At 41.1% G+C, this 16517-nt stretch overlaps 1 protein-coding gene across 5 annotated transcripts in view; it reads left to right on the top strand.

The window, feature by feature from the left end:
* Positions 1 to 16517, top strand: part of gk5 (glycerol kinase 5) — a 91578-nt gene that overhangs the window by 11551 nt on the left and 63510 nt on the right. For 4 of the 5 annotated variants that reach the window (XM_068042575.1, XM_068042577.1, XM_068042578.1 and 1 more), the window contains exons 3-6: positions 4676 to 4711; positions 6323 to 6416; positions 11758 to 11833; positions 16042 to 16135. In XM_068042575.1, the coding sequence (XP_067898676.1) occupies positions 4676 to 4711; positions 6323 to 6416; positions 11758 to 11833; positions 16042 to 16135 (300 nt within the window). The remainder of the gene's footprint in view (positions 1 to 4675; positions 4712 to 6322; positions 6417 to 11757; positions 11834 to 16041; positions 16136 to 16517) is intronic. The other variant, XM_068042576.1, reaches the window with a different exon arrangement.

Here is a 16517-nt window from a genome sequence, read left to right as displayed (position 1 = left end):
CAAATGAGAATTTTGAAAGTTACATTAATACATATTTTAAGTCCTTTGTTTTAGTTATCCCTAAGAACTGGAATTGAGTGATGCATTGTAAGGTTATGTCTTGAATAATTAGCTGTAAGTCTAGATGTGTTTTTTTAAAAAAACATTCCTTTCACATGATCATAGGTGGTTTTAACTTGATGGTGCTTGATGCATCTGCATAATAAATTCCATGGATAAAATAAGTGCAAAATTCTTTCACATGTTGGTTGGAGCACTCTCTGTTGTTTTGCAAGCTAATTGAAATAGTTTTTGGCCCTGTTTCAAAATGAGGTTGAACTCCTACTCCGGTGGGAGTGTCGGTTTAAAAGAATAATAACCCTATTCACAAACGCAGTTCTTGGAATCTTGGATCCAGATTAGGGGCATTTTGAAACAGTCACCTGGTGTTCAATTCTATAGGAGATCAGGATTGATAATCTGGTCAAGGCAGTATTACTGCATGGTTATAGTTATCAATTGTTGACATTTTATGACCGGGATAATTTATGACTTGAGTGCGAATGAAATACCATGCTAATTATGCAGTCATTTTAAAGTTATCGAGTGATTTGCTGAGATTGTACTTAAACTGTGACACATTCTTAAGCATTGTGATTTTCAAACCTTTTAAATATATTTAAGTTTTTAAAAAATTATCAGTGACATGACAATCTAGAAAACTAGCAAAAGCTGATCAATCGCTTCAGAAAAGCTGAAAGCTCAAGATCACCTCTGAATATAGGTCTTCTGATGTGAAGGCTAGGAGGTATGCTGAATATTCACATTCCATTGTTCTATTGTGGGTGGGGGGAGAATTGGGAATGAGTTGAAAATTTACGGAACTATACCTTGTATTAATGAAGGAGGGGGATGTGCATACTTGAGGCACAAGCATGTTTTGGGGTTTGAGGGAATGTACCCTGCCCTAAAAATTTTTTTTAACCATTTCCGTCCCCAACCACCCCCCCACTACCTCAGTTTTATTTGGTATACCAGCATTTTGTGACACAGTGGCAGCAGTGTGCACCATATACAAGATGCACTGCAGCAACTCACCAAGGCTCCTTCGATAGCATGTTCCAAACCTGCGATCTCTACCACCTGAAAGGACAAGGGCTGCAGATGCATGGGAATGCCTGCAAGTTCCCCTCCAAGTCGCACACCATCCTGACTTGGAACTATATCACAGGTCCCAGTGACAGTGAAGGAACAAACACTGGAACTCCCTTCCTAACAACACTGTGGGTGTACCTACACCACATGGACTGCAGTGGTTTGTGAAGGCAGCTCACCACTGCCTCCTCGAGGGCAATTACAAATGCTGGCCTTGCCAGCAATGCCCACATCCCAAGAGCGAATTAAAAGCAAAGCTGCCATTCTGCCTTGCAAGCAAAGATAATAAATCTTTTCAATACAGTTCCTTCCACTGAGAATTTAACCCAAGATACATATTAGTTTGTGAACTGAAATATTTTACAATCTGTACCACCATCAACTGGTAGTTCAGCCATGTTATGGATGGGGGTGTATTAAAATGGATTGGCAAATGGTTGGCTGATAGACTAGAATGAGGAGTAACACATGGTCAAGCATCAGTTTGGCGGTCAGTAACTAGTGGACTGCCACAAGGTTCAGTGTTGGGGTGACTTTAGAATTTTTTATAAATTAGGAATTATGTCCAAATTTGCAGATGATACTAGCAGTGGTAAATGATGAATATCAATACTAATAAATTTATAAGCTCCTTGACTGGCTCAAGCTGTGGGTGATTAAGTGGCAGATGCAGTTTAATAAAGGAAAATGTAAAGTTGGGAGGTTTGGCCAAGAGGAAAGTTGATGTGGATTATGTGCTAATTGGAAATGTAGTTGTGAGATCTTGGTGATTAGGTGGCTGATCACTAAAAACAAACGATTCCAAAGTTCCCAAGCTGTTAAAATAGCAAGAAGAATGCAGGGCTGTATATTAAGGGATAAAACCCATAAATGCTGGAAGTTATTTTAAAACTGTTTGACCCTGGTCAGATCACATTTGGAGTATTGTATTCAGAGGGGATAGTCGGTGGAAAATTGCTGGTATTTCAGTGATAGATATGGCAGGGTGGTACTGTGATTTCGGAGCTTTAAGTGAGCACACAGATGTGTTCTAACAGATTATTGTTGACTGACTTTTTCCACAAATTGCTGCCTCTCACTTAATAAAGTCAAGGTCACTTGGTTAGTAGCAATCAGATTTGAGAAAGTGGATGAACATAGTTTTTTTTTTTATTGCATTGGTATAGGTTTTTTAAAAAAGAACATTTTGCATTTATATTACACTTTTCATGACGTCAGGACATCCCAAAGTGCTTAACAGTCAGTTAGAGGATCTGGATCGGCGCAGGCTTGGAGGGCCGAAGGGCCTGTTCCTGTGCTGTAATTTTCTTTGTTCTTTGTTCTCTTTGTTCTTAAGTATTTTTGAAGTGCGGGCACTATTGTAATGTAGGAAACGTGGCAACCAATTTGCACAGCAAGATTCCATAAATAGCAATGGAATACTGATCAGATAATCTCTTTTTTTAGTGATGTTGGTTGAGTGATAAATATTGGCCAGGATACCAGGGAATTTTTGAATTGTGCCATGGGATCCATCTGAGAGGATAGACCAGGGTCTCCGTTTAATCTGTCATCCGAAAGACAGTACATCCAACAATGTAGCACTCCCCCAGTACTGCACTGGGTGTCAGTCAGGATTATGTGCTCAAGATTCTGGAATGGAACCTACTATTTTCTGACAAGGAAGCTAGAGTGTTACAGCTGAGTTAAGAGTGACACTTAGCAGCTACTGAATTGTAATAAGAACATTAGAAATAGGAGCTAGAGTAGGCCCTTTGGCCCTTCGAGCCTGCTCCATCATTCAACGTCCTTAAGTAAGGAAACTAAAACTGTACACAGTACTCCAGGTGTGCCCTCACCAATACCCTGTACAATTGTTGTAAGACTTCATTACGCTTGTACTCCTATCCCTTTGTAACAAAAGTAAACATACCATTTGCTCTCCTAATTGCTTGCTATACCTGCATGTTAACTTTGATTTTATGTACAAGGACTCCCTGGTCCCTGAGTGCACACAATTCCCCAGTGTCTCACCTTTATTATTTTTCCTATCGAAGTGGGTAACTTCACACTTTGTCACATCTGCCAGGCTCTTCTCTGCTCAGCCAACCTATCTATATCCCTCTGCAACTTCTTTGCGTCCTCCTCGCTGCTTACTTTCCCACATAACTTTTTGTATCGTCATCAAATTTGGAGATGTTACACTCAGTCCCCTCATCTAGGTCATTAATCCAGATGGTAAATAGGTACGGCCCAAATACTGATTCCTGTGGTACCCGGCTAGTTACAGCCTGCCGACCCAAAAACGACTCATTTATTGCTACTGTTTTCTGTCCATGAAGTAATCCTGAATCAATGCTAATATATTACACTCAATCCCATGATTCCTAATTTTGTGTAGTAATTTCCTTGTGTGGCACCTTATCGAATGCTTTTTGAAACTCCAAATTCACTACACCCACTAGTTCCCCTTTATCCATCCTACTTGTTAACATCAAGAAAATTAACAGATTTGTCAAACACAATTTTTCTTTCTTAAATCCAAGCTGACTTTCCTTAATCACTTGATATTTGTATCGTTGCTGAACATGAATAATACAGTGCATTCTTACAAGGTTAGTGATGGTGAGAAGCAGTTCTGGGTCTGCATAGATGTTAAATCTCTGCTGTGTAAATTTCAGTGTGTCAAACCCTGAACTGACTGAAGTGCAACAAAGTGAATCTAGCTTTTTGGGTAGTCTCCTTCCTTTTTGTTCCAAACCCTGATCCCAGATTCAGGCTGCCTTTAACACCATTACAGTTTCTGCGAATGCACTTATAGATTATTACTTAATTCTAAAACAATTACTGGTATTAAGCGGTCAAATACTGCAAAATAGAAAATTGCTGGTTTGCATAAATGTATTCGTTGAAACTTGTTTATAACAGTAGATTTTTTTTTACAAATTATCTTTTTTATAGTTTATGATGAATGGTGGGCCAAGTGGATCAAATATTAGGAGAACATTAAGGGAACAGTGACCATTGCAGCATAAGGTTTAGGTTGGCTATGGGAAAGGACAAAGCAAAGTCGAGAGTAAGAATAATTAACTGGGGAAAGCCAACATTAATGGGGTAAGAATGGATCTGGGGTGAAAAACAGTAGCTGAACAATTGGCTACCTTCAAAGAAGAGAGTTCAGGCACAGTCCAGGTTTATTCCTTTGAAGGGGAAAGGTAGGGCAAATAAATCCAAAGCTCTCTGGATGGCAAAAGAAATAGAAATAATGATAGAGATGAAGAAGAAAAAGTGTGCTTATGACGGATGTTGGGTAGATAATACAATGGAGAACCAGGCTGAATATAGAAGATTCAGAGGGGAAGTGAAAAAGCAAATGAGATGCAGAGAGAGTATGGAAAGAGTCTGGCAGCTAACCTAAAAGGGAATCCCAAAGTCTTCTATCGGCATATAAATAGTAAAAGAGTGGTAAAAGATGGAGCAGGGCCAAAAGGGGGATTTATGCATGGAGGCAGGGGGAATAGCTAAGGTATTAAATGAATACTTTGTATCTGGTTTTATTAAGGAAGAAGATGCTACCCAGGCCACGCTGAAAAAGAAGGTAATTAATACACTAGAAGGATTTAAAATTGATGAGGTATTAGATAGGCTGTCTATACTTAAAGTTGATAAAAGCACCAGGGCTGGATGAGATGCATCCAAGGATACTGAGGAAAGTGAGCGTGGAAATTGCAGAGGCACTGGCCATAATTTTCCAGTCTTCCTTAGACTCGGGTGATACCAGAGGACTAGAGAATTGCAAATGTTACACCGTTGTTTAAAAAAGGATTAGCCTAGCAACTACAGGCCAGTCAGTTTAACTTTGGTGGGGAAACTTCTAGAAATGAAAATTTGAGACCAAATTAATAGTCACATGGAGAAATTTGGGTTAATTATGGAAAACCAGCACAGATTCGTTAAGGGAAAATCATGTTTAACTTGCTGGAATTTTTTGACTTGTGAGCAAAATTATAGCTCATGGAATAAAAGGAACAGTAGCACCATGGATACAAAATTTGTTCATTGAGTGACAGGAAACCGAGTAGTGCTTAATGGATGTTTTTCGGGTTGGAGGTAGGTTTGTAGTAGAGTTCCCCAGGGGTCCGTGTTGGCACCCTTGCTGTTTCTGATATGCTAATGACCTAAAGGGCGCAATTTCAAAATTTGCGGATGATACAAAACTTGGAACAATTGTGAACTGTGAGGAGGATAATGTAGAACTTCAAAAGGACATAGACAAGTTGGTGGAATGGGCGAGCAAGTGACAGATGAAGTTCAATGCGGAGAAATGTGAAGTCATTCATTTCAGTAGGAAGAACATGGAGAGACAATATAGCAGAGGGACCTGGGTGTATATGTGCACAAGTCATTGAAGGTGGCAGGACAGGTTGAGAGAGTGGTCAATAAAGCAGAGTGTGTCCTGGGCTTTATTAATAGGGGCTTAGAGTAGAAGAGCAAGGAGGTTGTTAAACTTGAATACGACACTAGTTCGGCCTCAGCTGGAGCATTGTGTCTAGTTCTGGGCACCACACTTTAGGAAAGATGTGAAGGCATTGGAGAGAGTACATATAAAAGATTCGTGAGAATAGTTCCCGGGATGAGGAACTTCAGGTATGAGGATGGATTGAAGAAGTTGGGATTTCTTTTCCTTGAAGAGAAGGTTGAGAGGAGATTTGCTAGAGGTATTCAAAATCTTGAGGGGTCTGGACAGAGTAAATAGGGAGAAACTGTTCCCATTCATGAAAGGATTGAGAACTAGAGGGCAAGATTTAAAATGATTGGCAAAAAAAAGCAATCTGGACATGAGGAAAAACTTCTTGCAGTGAGTGATTAGGATCTGGAATGCACTGCCTGAGTGTGTGGTGGAGGCAGGTTCAATTGAGGCATTCAAGAGGGAATTGGACTGTTACCTGAAAAGGAAGGATGTGCAGGGTTATGGGTAGAAGACAGGGGAATGGCATTAGGTGAATTGTTCATTGGAGAGCTGGTGCAGACGCAATGGGCTGAATGGCCTCCTTCTGCACTGTAACTATTCTTTGATTCTGTGAAGTCTTTTCTTGCATTGTTTGCACTGCTGTGTGCTTGTGATCATAAAGTCATCAAAGCTGTGAGAAATACCTTTTTTAAAACTTCTTTCCTCACTTTGTCTGTTGATGTTTATTTTTCCAAACAGATAAAGTTGTTGTATCCCAAACCTGGTTGGGTTGAGGTGAATCCAGAAGCAATGTTTGAGCAATTTGTTGCTGTGGTGAAAGAGGCAGTTCAAGGTAAGGAGAACGTTTTCAGTAAAGTAACTCTTGGCGGCTCAAATTTTAAAAAGCCTGATTTATGTATATTGTGTGTAATATTTTCTGTTTCATGCACCACAGTGTGAATAGATAAATAAGCAATCTGCTTTCTGTTCTAAACTTCTAATAGCAAACCAAACTGGCTCTGAGGTCGTGGTGTTTTATTCCCTCGAGAGAAGCTTCTGTCTCTGGCAATAACCCTTGATGCCCTCATAAGCTCACTATGTGGAGGAACCTTGGCTATGATTCCATGTTCAGCTCCAGTATATAGCTACGCTAGTATGGGTTACACATTGGTGAGATCAAGCTGAAAGGAATTATTTGTAGCTTCCTCTGCAGTGAGGGTTAACATTACTTCCAAGAGGTTCTGATGTGTATATTGGTTGAGTTGTAAAGGTAAAATGTGCAATGCCTGATTCTTTAGGACACATTTATACCATATACTTAGCATTGGTACAATATGAAACATTGTGTACAACAGTTTCATTGGAGTGTAAATGCACCTATAAGAGAATGTAACCACACAATAATATGTAATGCTGCAGTTAGAAAAGTGAAGCAATGTCACAATCTTTTTTCCATTCAGTCATTTCCTGTTTCTGTCCCCTTAAGTGAAGTGAGGAACAGATGATTTCGTAAAAGAATCAGAGACTACGCGCAGACTGTGCTGCCTTTATTTCTTATGGAGAAACATCTGTCTCTGGCAATAACCCCTGATGGCCTGGGTAAGGCCTTGAGCTCGCCATGTGGAGAAAACTTGGCTATAGTTCTCTGAAGTCTTCATGGAATAAATGACTTGGGGATTTACCTTGTGTAATCTGAAACTTCTGTCTTTTTTTTTTCCTGCCAACTGCTAAGTCTCTTTGACTCGCCACTCTTTAGCCCCGCCTTTATGGCTGTCTGCCAGCTCTGGCAATCACTGGCAACTGACTCCCACGACTTGTGGTCAATGTCACAGGACTTCATGTCTCATTTGTAGACTTTAAAGCGGAGATATAGATGGCCAGTGGGTCTGATACCAGTGGCGAGCTCGCTGCACAGTGCGTTCTTGGGGATCCTGCCATCTTCCATGTGGCTCACATGGCCAAGCCATCTCAAGCGCCGCTGGCTCAGTAGGGTGTATAAGCTGGGAATGTTGGCTGCCTCGAGGACTTCTGCTTTGGAGATACGGTCCTGCCACCTGATGCCAAGGATTCTCCGGAGGCAGCGAAGATGGAATGAGTTGAGACGTTCATCTTGGCTGACATATGTTGTCCAGGCCTCACTGCTGTAGACCAAGGTATTGAGAACCCAGACTTGAAACACTCGGACTTTTGTGTTCCATGTCAGTGCGCCATTTTCCCTTGCCCTCTTGGCCAGTCTGGACATAGCAGCCTTTCCCATGCGCTTGTTGATTTCTGCATCGGGAGCCAGGTTACTGGTGATAGTTGAGCCTAGGCAGGTGAACTCTTGAACCACTTCCAGAGCGTGGTCACCAATATTGATGGATGGAGCATTTCCTGCCCCATGATAGTTTTCTTGAGGCTGATGGTTAGGCCAAATTCGTTGCAGGCAGCTGCAAAAAGACAGAAGCGCAAGGAGAGAGCCGACTGTGTATCAGCCCCAACAACCAATTTTATCTTCAGTGCCTGCGGAAGAGTCTGTCACTCTAGAATTGGCCTTTATAGTCACTCCAGGAGCTGCTGCACAAACCACTGACTACCTCTAGGCGCTTACCCATTGTCTCTTGAGACAAGGAGGCCAAAGAAGAATCCGAAACTGTTTAAATTTAGAGTGCACTCAAAGCTTGATGTATTATTTTAAATGGTACAGTCCAAGTCCATTTTGGTTCAGGTGGTTTTGTTTCCTTTTAAATGGATCAGTCTTCATTGAGCCCCGGGGCTGAATTTTATAAGGCCTCTGGTGTTGGGGGCTGTGGTAGGGGGACCTAGAAAATTGTTCTGGGAGAGGCCTGCCGCGACCCCTGATGCCAAGAAGGCCTCGCCACATTTTACCGGTGAGGCCTCTGAGTAAATATTAAAATGAAGTAAAATAAATGCAAATTAACTTGCCTTGTCCTGGTGGCCGTCCCACGCTGATATTCCGGCTGCCAGCCACAACTCGCGCGCCTTTGGAACTCCGTTCCGAGGCGTCACGCTGATGGGGACGGAGTGGGGAGGAATGTAAATTTCAGGGCAGGGTGGGGGGGAAAGAGAGTGGGGAAAACTGCTTTGATTGGTGGGATGGGGTTTAGGGTCAAGGGGAATAAAGTTCGGGGGTGGGGTGGGGGGGGAAGAAAGGTCATGAGTGAAAACTCACTTTTTTGGGGGGGATGAAACAAAAATTGACCGTTTTTTTTTTAATTCATTGGGAATGTGGGATAGGGAATTGAAAATGTGAATAAATGGATAGCTGCATTTTTAAGCATTTTGTCACTTTGAAACTCTTGATGAGACCGAAGGGCCTGAAGCTGGACGCCGTTGCTGGGGATGGAACAGCCACCCCCTCCGTTTAAATGTAGCCCCTGTGCAAAATATCGCAGGGGCTCAGTGGCGCGTCCACACCTGAAGGCCGCTGACTTCAAAGCATGCCGCTGCAATGTGTGGCCGCTCATAAAATTCAGCCCCTAGTTATGGTTCATGGAAACTGATTACCATAGCACTGTAACCAGCTGTTGGTGGAAAGCTGTTTGATTCATAAACATGTAAAACCTGTATGTAATCAATCGGATCTAAAAGTACGCTCTGTCTCTCAAAGTTAAATTATCTTAAGTGCATAATGCTAATTTCAATGACTCCCTTTCACAGTTAAAGTACATTGCAGCTTATTGAAATATATTTGATTTTCCTTTTAATTTCCTTAACCAGGATGGTTTGCTTAAAACCGGTCTTAAAATATAGCTTCTACTTTCAAATTTTTCTTTTTCTCATTTTTGAATCTGGAATTGCACATATTGTGAGGACAGGAGGGAAATTCCCCTTCTAAAAAGAAATTGCCTTTGAAATTGAATTGACAACCCTTTAATCAGCTACCACAATACTCTCTCATTTTAGATTAACTGGAGAACAGTTTCCTAACTTGAAGCTGCAACTAAATGCTGAGAGCTGTTGCCTATGTCATATTGTGGAACAATTCACAGATGAATGAGTCCATTTAACTCATCAGGCTCGTTTTTCCATATCGAGCTGTGCCCTACCATCTGTCTCTTGAACTAGTCCAGACTTTGTGCCATTCACTATCCAACCTGGAATACACTTTGATGTATTAGTCACTTGTAGCAGGTTTGCATGAAGTGCTTCCTGACATCATCCTGAAGTTGCCTTTTTTTATCCGTTTGTACATGTGCCTCCTTGCCCTGCTTATGTGCAGAATGTGAATGCTTGCATGTTTTAACCCATTTTATTTTGTTTTGAGATTGAAAAGTATGTAGAAGTCAAAATACTGAACGTTTTTGGAAGATTCACAATTTGGTTTTTGAAATGGCGCTACACTAAATGCCTATTTGATTCCACACTGGAATCAGTTCGGCTGTGTTGGAATAAAATGTTAATAGAATATATTTTTATGGGGGAGAAAAGTACTATTGGAAACAGGAGGTGAAAGAAAGTTTGAAAAACTGAAGTTGTAGTGATTTTTGATCAACTTGTGGGGCGGCGCAGTGGTTATCACCGCAGCCTCACAGCTCCAGCGACCCGGGTTCAATTCTGGGTACTGCCTGTGTGGAGTTTGCAAGTTCTCCCTGTGTCTGCGTGGGTTTCCTCTGGGTGCTCCGGTTTCCTCCCACATGCCAAAGACTTGCAGGTTGATGGGTTAATTGTCCATTATAAATTGCCCCGAGTATAGGTAGGTGGTAGGGAAATATAGGGACAGGTGGGGATGTGGTAGGAATATGGGATTAGTGTAGGATTAGTATAAAGGGGTGGTTGATGGTCGGCACAGACTCGGTGGGCCGAAGGGCCTGTTTCAGTGCTGTATCTCTAAACTAAAATATAGTGCCCTTAACGTAATAAAGCATCCAAGGTGCTTCACAGAAGCATTGTAAAACAAAATATGACACCGAGCCGCATAGGGCGATGTTAGGTCAGGTGACCGAAAGCTTGGTCAAAGAGGTAGGTTTTAAGGAGTATCTTAAAAGAGGAAAGTGAGGCAGAGAGGTGTCGGGAGTGTATTCCAGAGCTTGAGGCCTAGGCAGCTGAAGGCAAGGCCACTAATGTTGTAGCAGTTAAAGTTGGGGATGTTCAAGAGGCCAGAATTAGAGGAGCGCAGCACAGATATTTCGGAAGGTTGTGAGGCTGGCGGAGATTGGAGATAGGGAGAGGTGCAACTACTTCAAAAATATCTTAAATATCAAAACAGGATCTTAAGTTTTTTTTATTAACCTTTCAATTATATAATCTCAAACTTTGAACAAAAGTCTTGATTGCACCATAATAACGTACAACTGGTTAACTGGATTGTATGAAATTCCTTTGTTCAGCTATTTGAATGGATTAATGTCTCCATTGAAAATGGTGGACAAAGGAGCTTCATATGAATGAGTTAGACTAATGCCACACTGCAACTTCAAGGCTAAAATTGTCCTGTTGCTGCACTGGTACATAATGCATATTCAGGACATTTCCTTTCTAACTGGTAGACTATTCGCATTGGCAGCTGAGCCTAAACCTCTGACACTCTCTGTTTTATTAACTGCTTTTGAAACTATTCTTCTTTAGGTTGAAGTTTAAAAATTGCTTGTTTCAAGGTTTTTTTTTTCCTGTATTGGTAAACTTTGACTTCACAGGATTCTGTTTATTTTTTAGTTTTCCGTAGCCCAGACCGTGTGATTTTGTTATCCCTACTCACCCCCCCCCCCCCCCCCCCCCTCCCTCCAAAAAATCCAAGGACTGAAATTCCTGGAGGTGGCGAGACAGGACTTTCAGCTGCTGATTTAGTCCTACCTGGACCTTATCCAAAATCCTGGGACTGTCATTTGGGTGAAGGGGGAGACCCCCCCATTACCTTCTGATGCTCCTTGGGCATGCAACTCACTCAGCCCATGGTTGAGTGACACTTTGCTCCATCAGTGGGGGTAGGCTCCAACAGAAGATGGTAGAATTTATTTTTAAAGTGCGGTTTCATTGTTGCCACTTTCTCCTCCCTCACAACCAGAATTTCTTCTTTGATTAAAATGCCCATCTGGGTGCCCTGTGGCCTCATGCCCCAGGGCTAACTTTGGGCCTTCCAAGCTGCTTTGTTTAGCCATCGTTCAAAACATCAACAAAGTTTTAGCTTGCTGTGCTAAAACGCTTTCATCGCTCAAGCACTGGATAAAATAATCTTTGTCTTTTTGTGCTTCTAGTTTCTGGATTGCATATGAAGCAGATGGTTGCTCTTGGCATTTCAACGCAGAGAGCAACATTCGTCACTTGGGACAAGTAAGTATTTGAAGAGAATAACAATACCTGCTCTCTAAGCTTAGAATACAGAATGGACCCAGGTTTAGGTCTGTAATTGCCACCTAAAAATTGTTTTTTTTTTGTTGTGCAACTGCAGGAGCTATTCAGTGGAGGGAAGGAAATATACAGTGAGCCCATTTTTTTTTAAACTTTTATTTCCCCTAATTGCTTTTTTCCAGGGAGTTTGTCATGTAATACTGGAGAAGTAAAGAGGCCTTTTTGCAAAAAAAAAATCGATGCAATGCTTTTAGAACAATGATCACCTTGTTTCATATTGATTAACAAAACATCTTCAGACTCTCATGCTAGCTCATAAGATTCGTGGGTCAGGCAAAACTGAATCCATCAACATCTGAGATATTAGAAGTAAGATTTATAAACAAAAAGTGTTAGATCACAGAACAATTTAAACATGAAGCTATATTTTGCTATTGAAAGAGAGGTATCAAAATGGGTTCCACTTTTAGATCAATATGAATGAAATTTGACTGGTCTGGGTTAGCATGGTATTTTAGAGTCTGGTTAACAATAGTGCTTGTCCATATGGTGCCTACTAAATGCTGCTGACAGCCAGTTAAATACATTGCATTTACTTTACTCAGTAATTTGATATTAGTGAGCCTGTGGCGCACACATGGTTGCATTACATCCATCTGGGTTAGGTGGAAGAATAGCAGGTTACAGTTCTGTAGAACAGACTGCGGCTTTAACAATGTGGACAGCATGGCTTTCCAGCATCCTTGCAAGGCCCATTGCAGTAATTGTTTTGGAGCCTGGAGTTTCTTGACTTGCATGCTGTTAGGATCAGGTGAGGAGGAGGGGGGGGGAGTGGGAGGGGGGTGTCAAAGGGCTCCTCTTTTTTTTTTCCCCCCCTCTTTTGAAGTGGAGATACTTGCCAATCCACCCGAGTGTTTAACTGTTCATGCACTGTGATCATAAAGAACAATCGGACAGATTTCCTCAAGTTTAACAAAGAAAGAGGTTAGCTTTATTGTGCTTAAACCGATCTGAGTAAAATAATATCTGCTCTGACTTTCATGCATGCATGTACACAGGTTAGATGGGGAAGGATAGATTGGTCAAATTAGAGAAATAAAAGGAGTATGCAGTCTGTGGAGGGTGGTGACTCAGCTGGCTTCAGGCTGAATTTGGTGGTCGTGTGATTTTCCTGTGGTGATCCTGAGGCTTCTGATTTGAAGATGTGGACGGCTAATTCGGTGGTTCTAGAGATGGTAGAGAGGCAGATTTCCTTCAGGGAGTCTGTCTGCAACAGGGGCATCCCTGGGGGGTTATGGTCTGTAAACAGGTTTTGAAGCTTACAAGGTGGATTGGAGAGAGAGAGAAAGGAAGAAGGGACTCCACTCTGGTCTTCTCTTGTTGGTGTCTAGCTGCTTGTCTCTACTGCAGAGAGAACACCAGCTTGAGCACACAAAGGGTGGGCGTGTCACATGAGGGTCACCCAGTGATTCAAGCATGGTGGTTACTAGTGTGTATTCCCTCTTGTAACTTAACTAGTCCATGTTTAGGAATTCCTTTCTCACAGCTAGGGTCCTATTGTTCAAGTGATTAGGTTTGAGTGGTTCATCTCTACCAGTTGAATATTCAGGTAATGGTCTTGATGCCTTGCTAATGGGAACAGGTGCTTCACTCAGGTTTCCCAGGTCATTGTCCTTGATGGGTCCATGCAGACATGCTGTCTCCAAATCAATGCATTGCAATGTAGAAAGTACATTGGGGTGACCATCTTTAGCTGACAGCATCACCTTTTTATCTTTTTTTTAAACTCAGTTCAGGTTTCCAGCTGGTGGATTAAAATTCATTAATAGATATAAAGCACATTTTTGTGACAATGTGGACAATATGTATTCATAATCATAGGCACTGGAGTAAACCATTCAGCCCCTTGAGCCTGCTTTGTCATTGAGTTAGTTCGTAGCTGATCTATACCCGAATACACAACTTGCCTTAGCTTCATAACCTTTAACAAACAAAAGTCGATCAATCTCCATCTTGGAAGTTCTAATTGCCCAGATTTTCAGATTTCTCATATCCTTTGTGTGAAGAAGTAGTATTTTCTTCCTAAATACTATTGAATCTTTTCAACATTTAAATGCCTCAATCAGTTCTCTCTTCAATCTTCCATACTCAAGGGAATACAAGTCCAATGTGCTCATAACTTAACTTTTTAATTCTGATGCAACTATGTAAAAGTTGTACTGCCCAGTTTTATCCCATTGGACATAAAGGATGCAGTGGAGAGTAATAATGAAATGCTTCATGTTGTATACAACCAACATCTTTATCACATCAAAGCATCTGAAATTGCTTCACACGGAATTACTTTTGGTGTGTAGTAACTATTATGTAGGCAAACTTCCACAAACAGCAATGAGATGAATGACTAGTTATTTTTGTTTTTAAAGAGTTGTGGGTTGAGGGAGGAACGTTAGCCAGAATGCAGAGGGCTACCTGCTTTCCTTCAAATTGTACCAAGGCACCAGACTGAATGTTGACTTTTCAAGGACAGGATCTCCTGAGAGTGCAACACTTCCACAGTCATGGACTGGACTGTCAGTATAGATTATTTGGTCAAGTCCCACTAAGGAACTTGAACCTACAACATTCTGATCTACAAGGTGATGATGCTAACAACTGAGCCAAGGTGACATGCAGAGCTAGACCCACTTTCTTTCTTCGGAAGATTTCCTCATGAAGCTTGTATTTAAATTTTACTTTTGGTGGTGTGAACTTTTGATGTTTTTTTTCAGCTTATAAAGTAATGAGAATATATTGGGTTATGCATAAATATCTTGCCTGTAATTAAGGCATGAAGGGTAATTGACCAGATAGCTCATAGTCTAAATTAAAGCTGTCTTATTTTGCATTTCACATTGATGGAAGTACTGAGTGTTGCCAGATAGGGATTGTATAAATCATTAATTTGACATTCTATGGTAGCTGAGACAAAATAGGGGTATTAGTTTGCAGATGTTTAGTTAACTGCAGTTGTTTTCATGGTGAAGCTCGAAGGAGTGATTTCCCAAGGTTTAATGTAATACCAGCACCAGCATTGGGTGCAGTTTTGGGGAGAAACTGCCCCGAAAGACCTGGCATTACCGTTTCCAGGTGCTATTTGTTGTAAGGGACGGACGAGTATTGTTAGAAAGGGTTTCTATTTTTGGCCTTTTAATTTAAAAGTGTCTTCTTTTCAAAAATTGTTGCAGAATCTGTTACTCCTTTCTGCCCACCAACGGAGTACTCTGTTTGGTATAGTGGTTCCTGTTTTGGTGAGATGGCTTGTTTGGAGGGATATGAGGGACAACAGCTACTTATTATTCCAACAAGTAGCACCTGATAACAATTTTGGTGTTCCAACAGCCCTCCACATACTTTGGTATCTCAATGCATTTAACAGAAAAGTAGCATTATAGTGCTCAGTATTCATTTTATGTTGTAAGAAACATAGCTGCTATTTTTGCTAAAAGCCCCTTTTTATGGTAAACGGTATTCTGAAACCCCTGCGATGTCCTTTTATGAATAAGTTTACTTCTATCATTGGGAAATTTAGTTAAGTTCCACATGTTTGTTTGAAGGGCAGATTATTGTAAAAACATAAGTTTCCTGTTCCATGCCTTTTTAAAGCCTGATGTGCACCCAAGCCTCCTGCGAGCTGAAGATATTTAATCAGTTCCGTGCATCTTACATTATGCTGATGAGAGCAAGAACCAATTCCTGGCACTATTTCTCTTCCCCAGTTGCAACACATTTCTGGTGCACTGTGCTCGTATTGTACCCAAGCAGTGTTTGCCCAGAAACCCGACCCTATGTTTTCTCTGCCACTTCCTAGTGTTGTAAAATAGCAGTCATTTCTTGAGGCCCTTATTGCAGGGAGCATGGATCAGAGAATTGGGACCACTGTGTTGTAGCATTAACCACATCCTGTGCTCCCTCCAAGCTTTAATTTCTCTCCCTAATTTTTAATGGGATTGCATGTTGAGATGGATATATTATCAACACTTACCATCCATTCTTAAATTATCTGCAGAAAATATGACGTCTTCGTGCCTTTACAACCTATTGCAGTAGTGCTATCTGTGATGTATCACCATAAGAATTGAAATTTTCAGTGTGTGGGTCATAGGAACTGTTATATTCTCCATTTCATATGTTCTGTGTCTGTCTTTCAGGACAACAGGAATACCCTTTCATAATTTTATCTGTTGGCAAGACCTTCGAGCAGTTGAGCTTGTCAGATCATGGAATGAGTCATTGTTACTTTGGGTAATGTACTTTGGGTTTATTTCTTGGGAGCTGCCAGATGAGTGCTATATTTTGAAGGCTGTAATCAAGGTCACAAGGACAAGGCATGATAGACATTGAAACTCATTGATGAATACCATTTATGTCAACTTTGATTTGCATATTTCATACAGCACATAATACAATTTTGAAATTTGGTTCTATGTAGAAATCACAATCATTACAGTGCAGAAGGAGGCCATTCGGCCCATCTATGTTTAAATAATCTAAATGTTATTGCACAACTTGTAAAATGATTTGGGACACAAAATGATCTGTAGAAACCACAGAAAGCTATTGCTTCAGACCACACATTTTCCAGTTAGCTTCCCTTTTCCTTCTTCTGAAGGGAGTAACTTGACCT

This window comes from Heterodontus francisci, chromosome 11 (assembly GCF_036365525.1).
Source record: "Heterodontus francisci isolate sHetFra1 chromosome 11, sHetFra1.hap1, whole genome shotgun sequence".
NCBI lineage: Eukaryota > Metazoa > Chordata > Chondrichthyes > Heterodontiformes > Heterodontidae > Heterodontus > Heterodontus francisci.
Note: the sequence above shows the minus strand (reverse complement) of the source record. Positions and strands in the feature narration are given on the sequence as shown.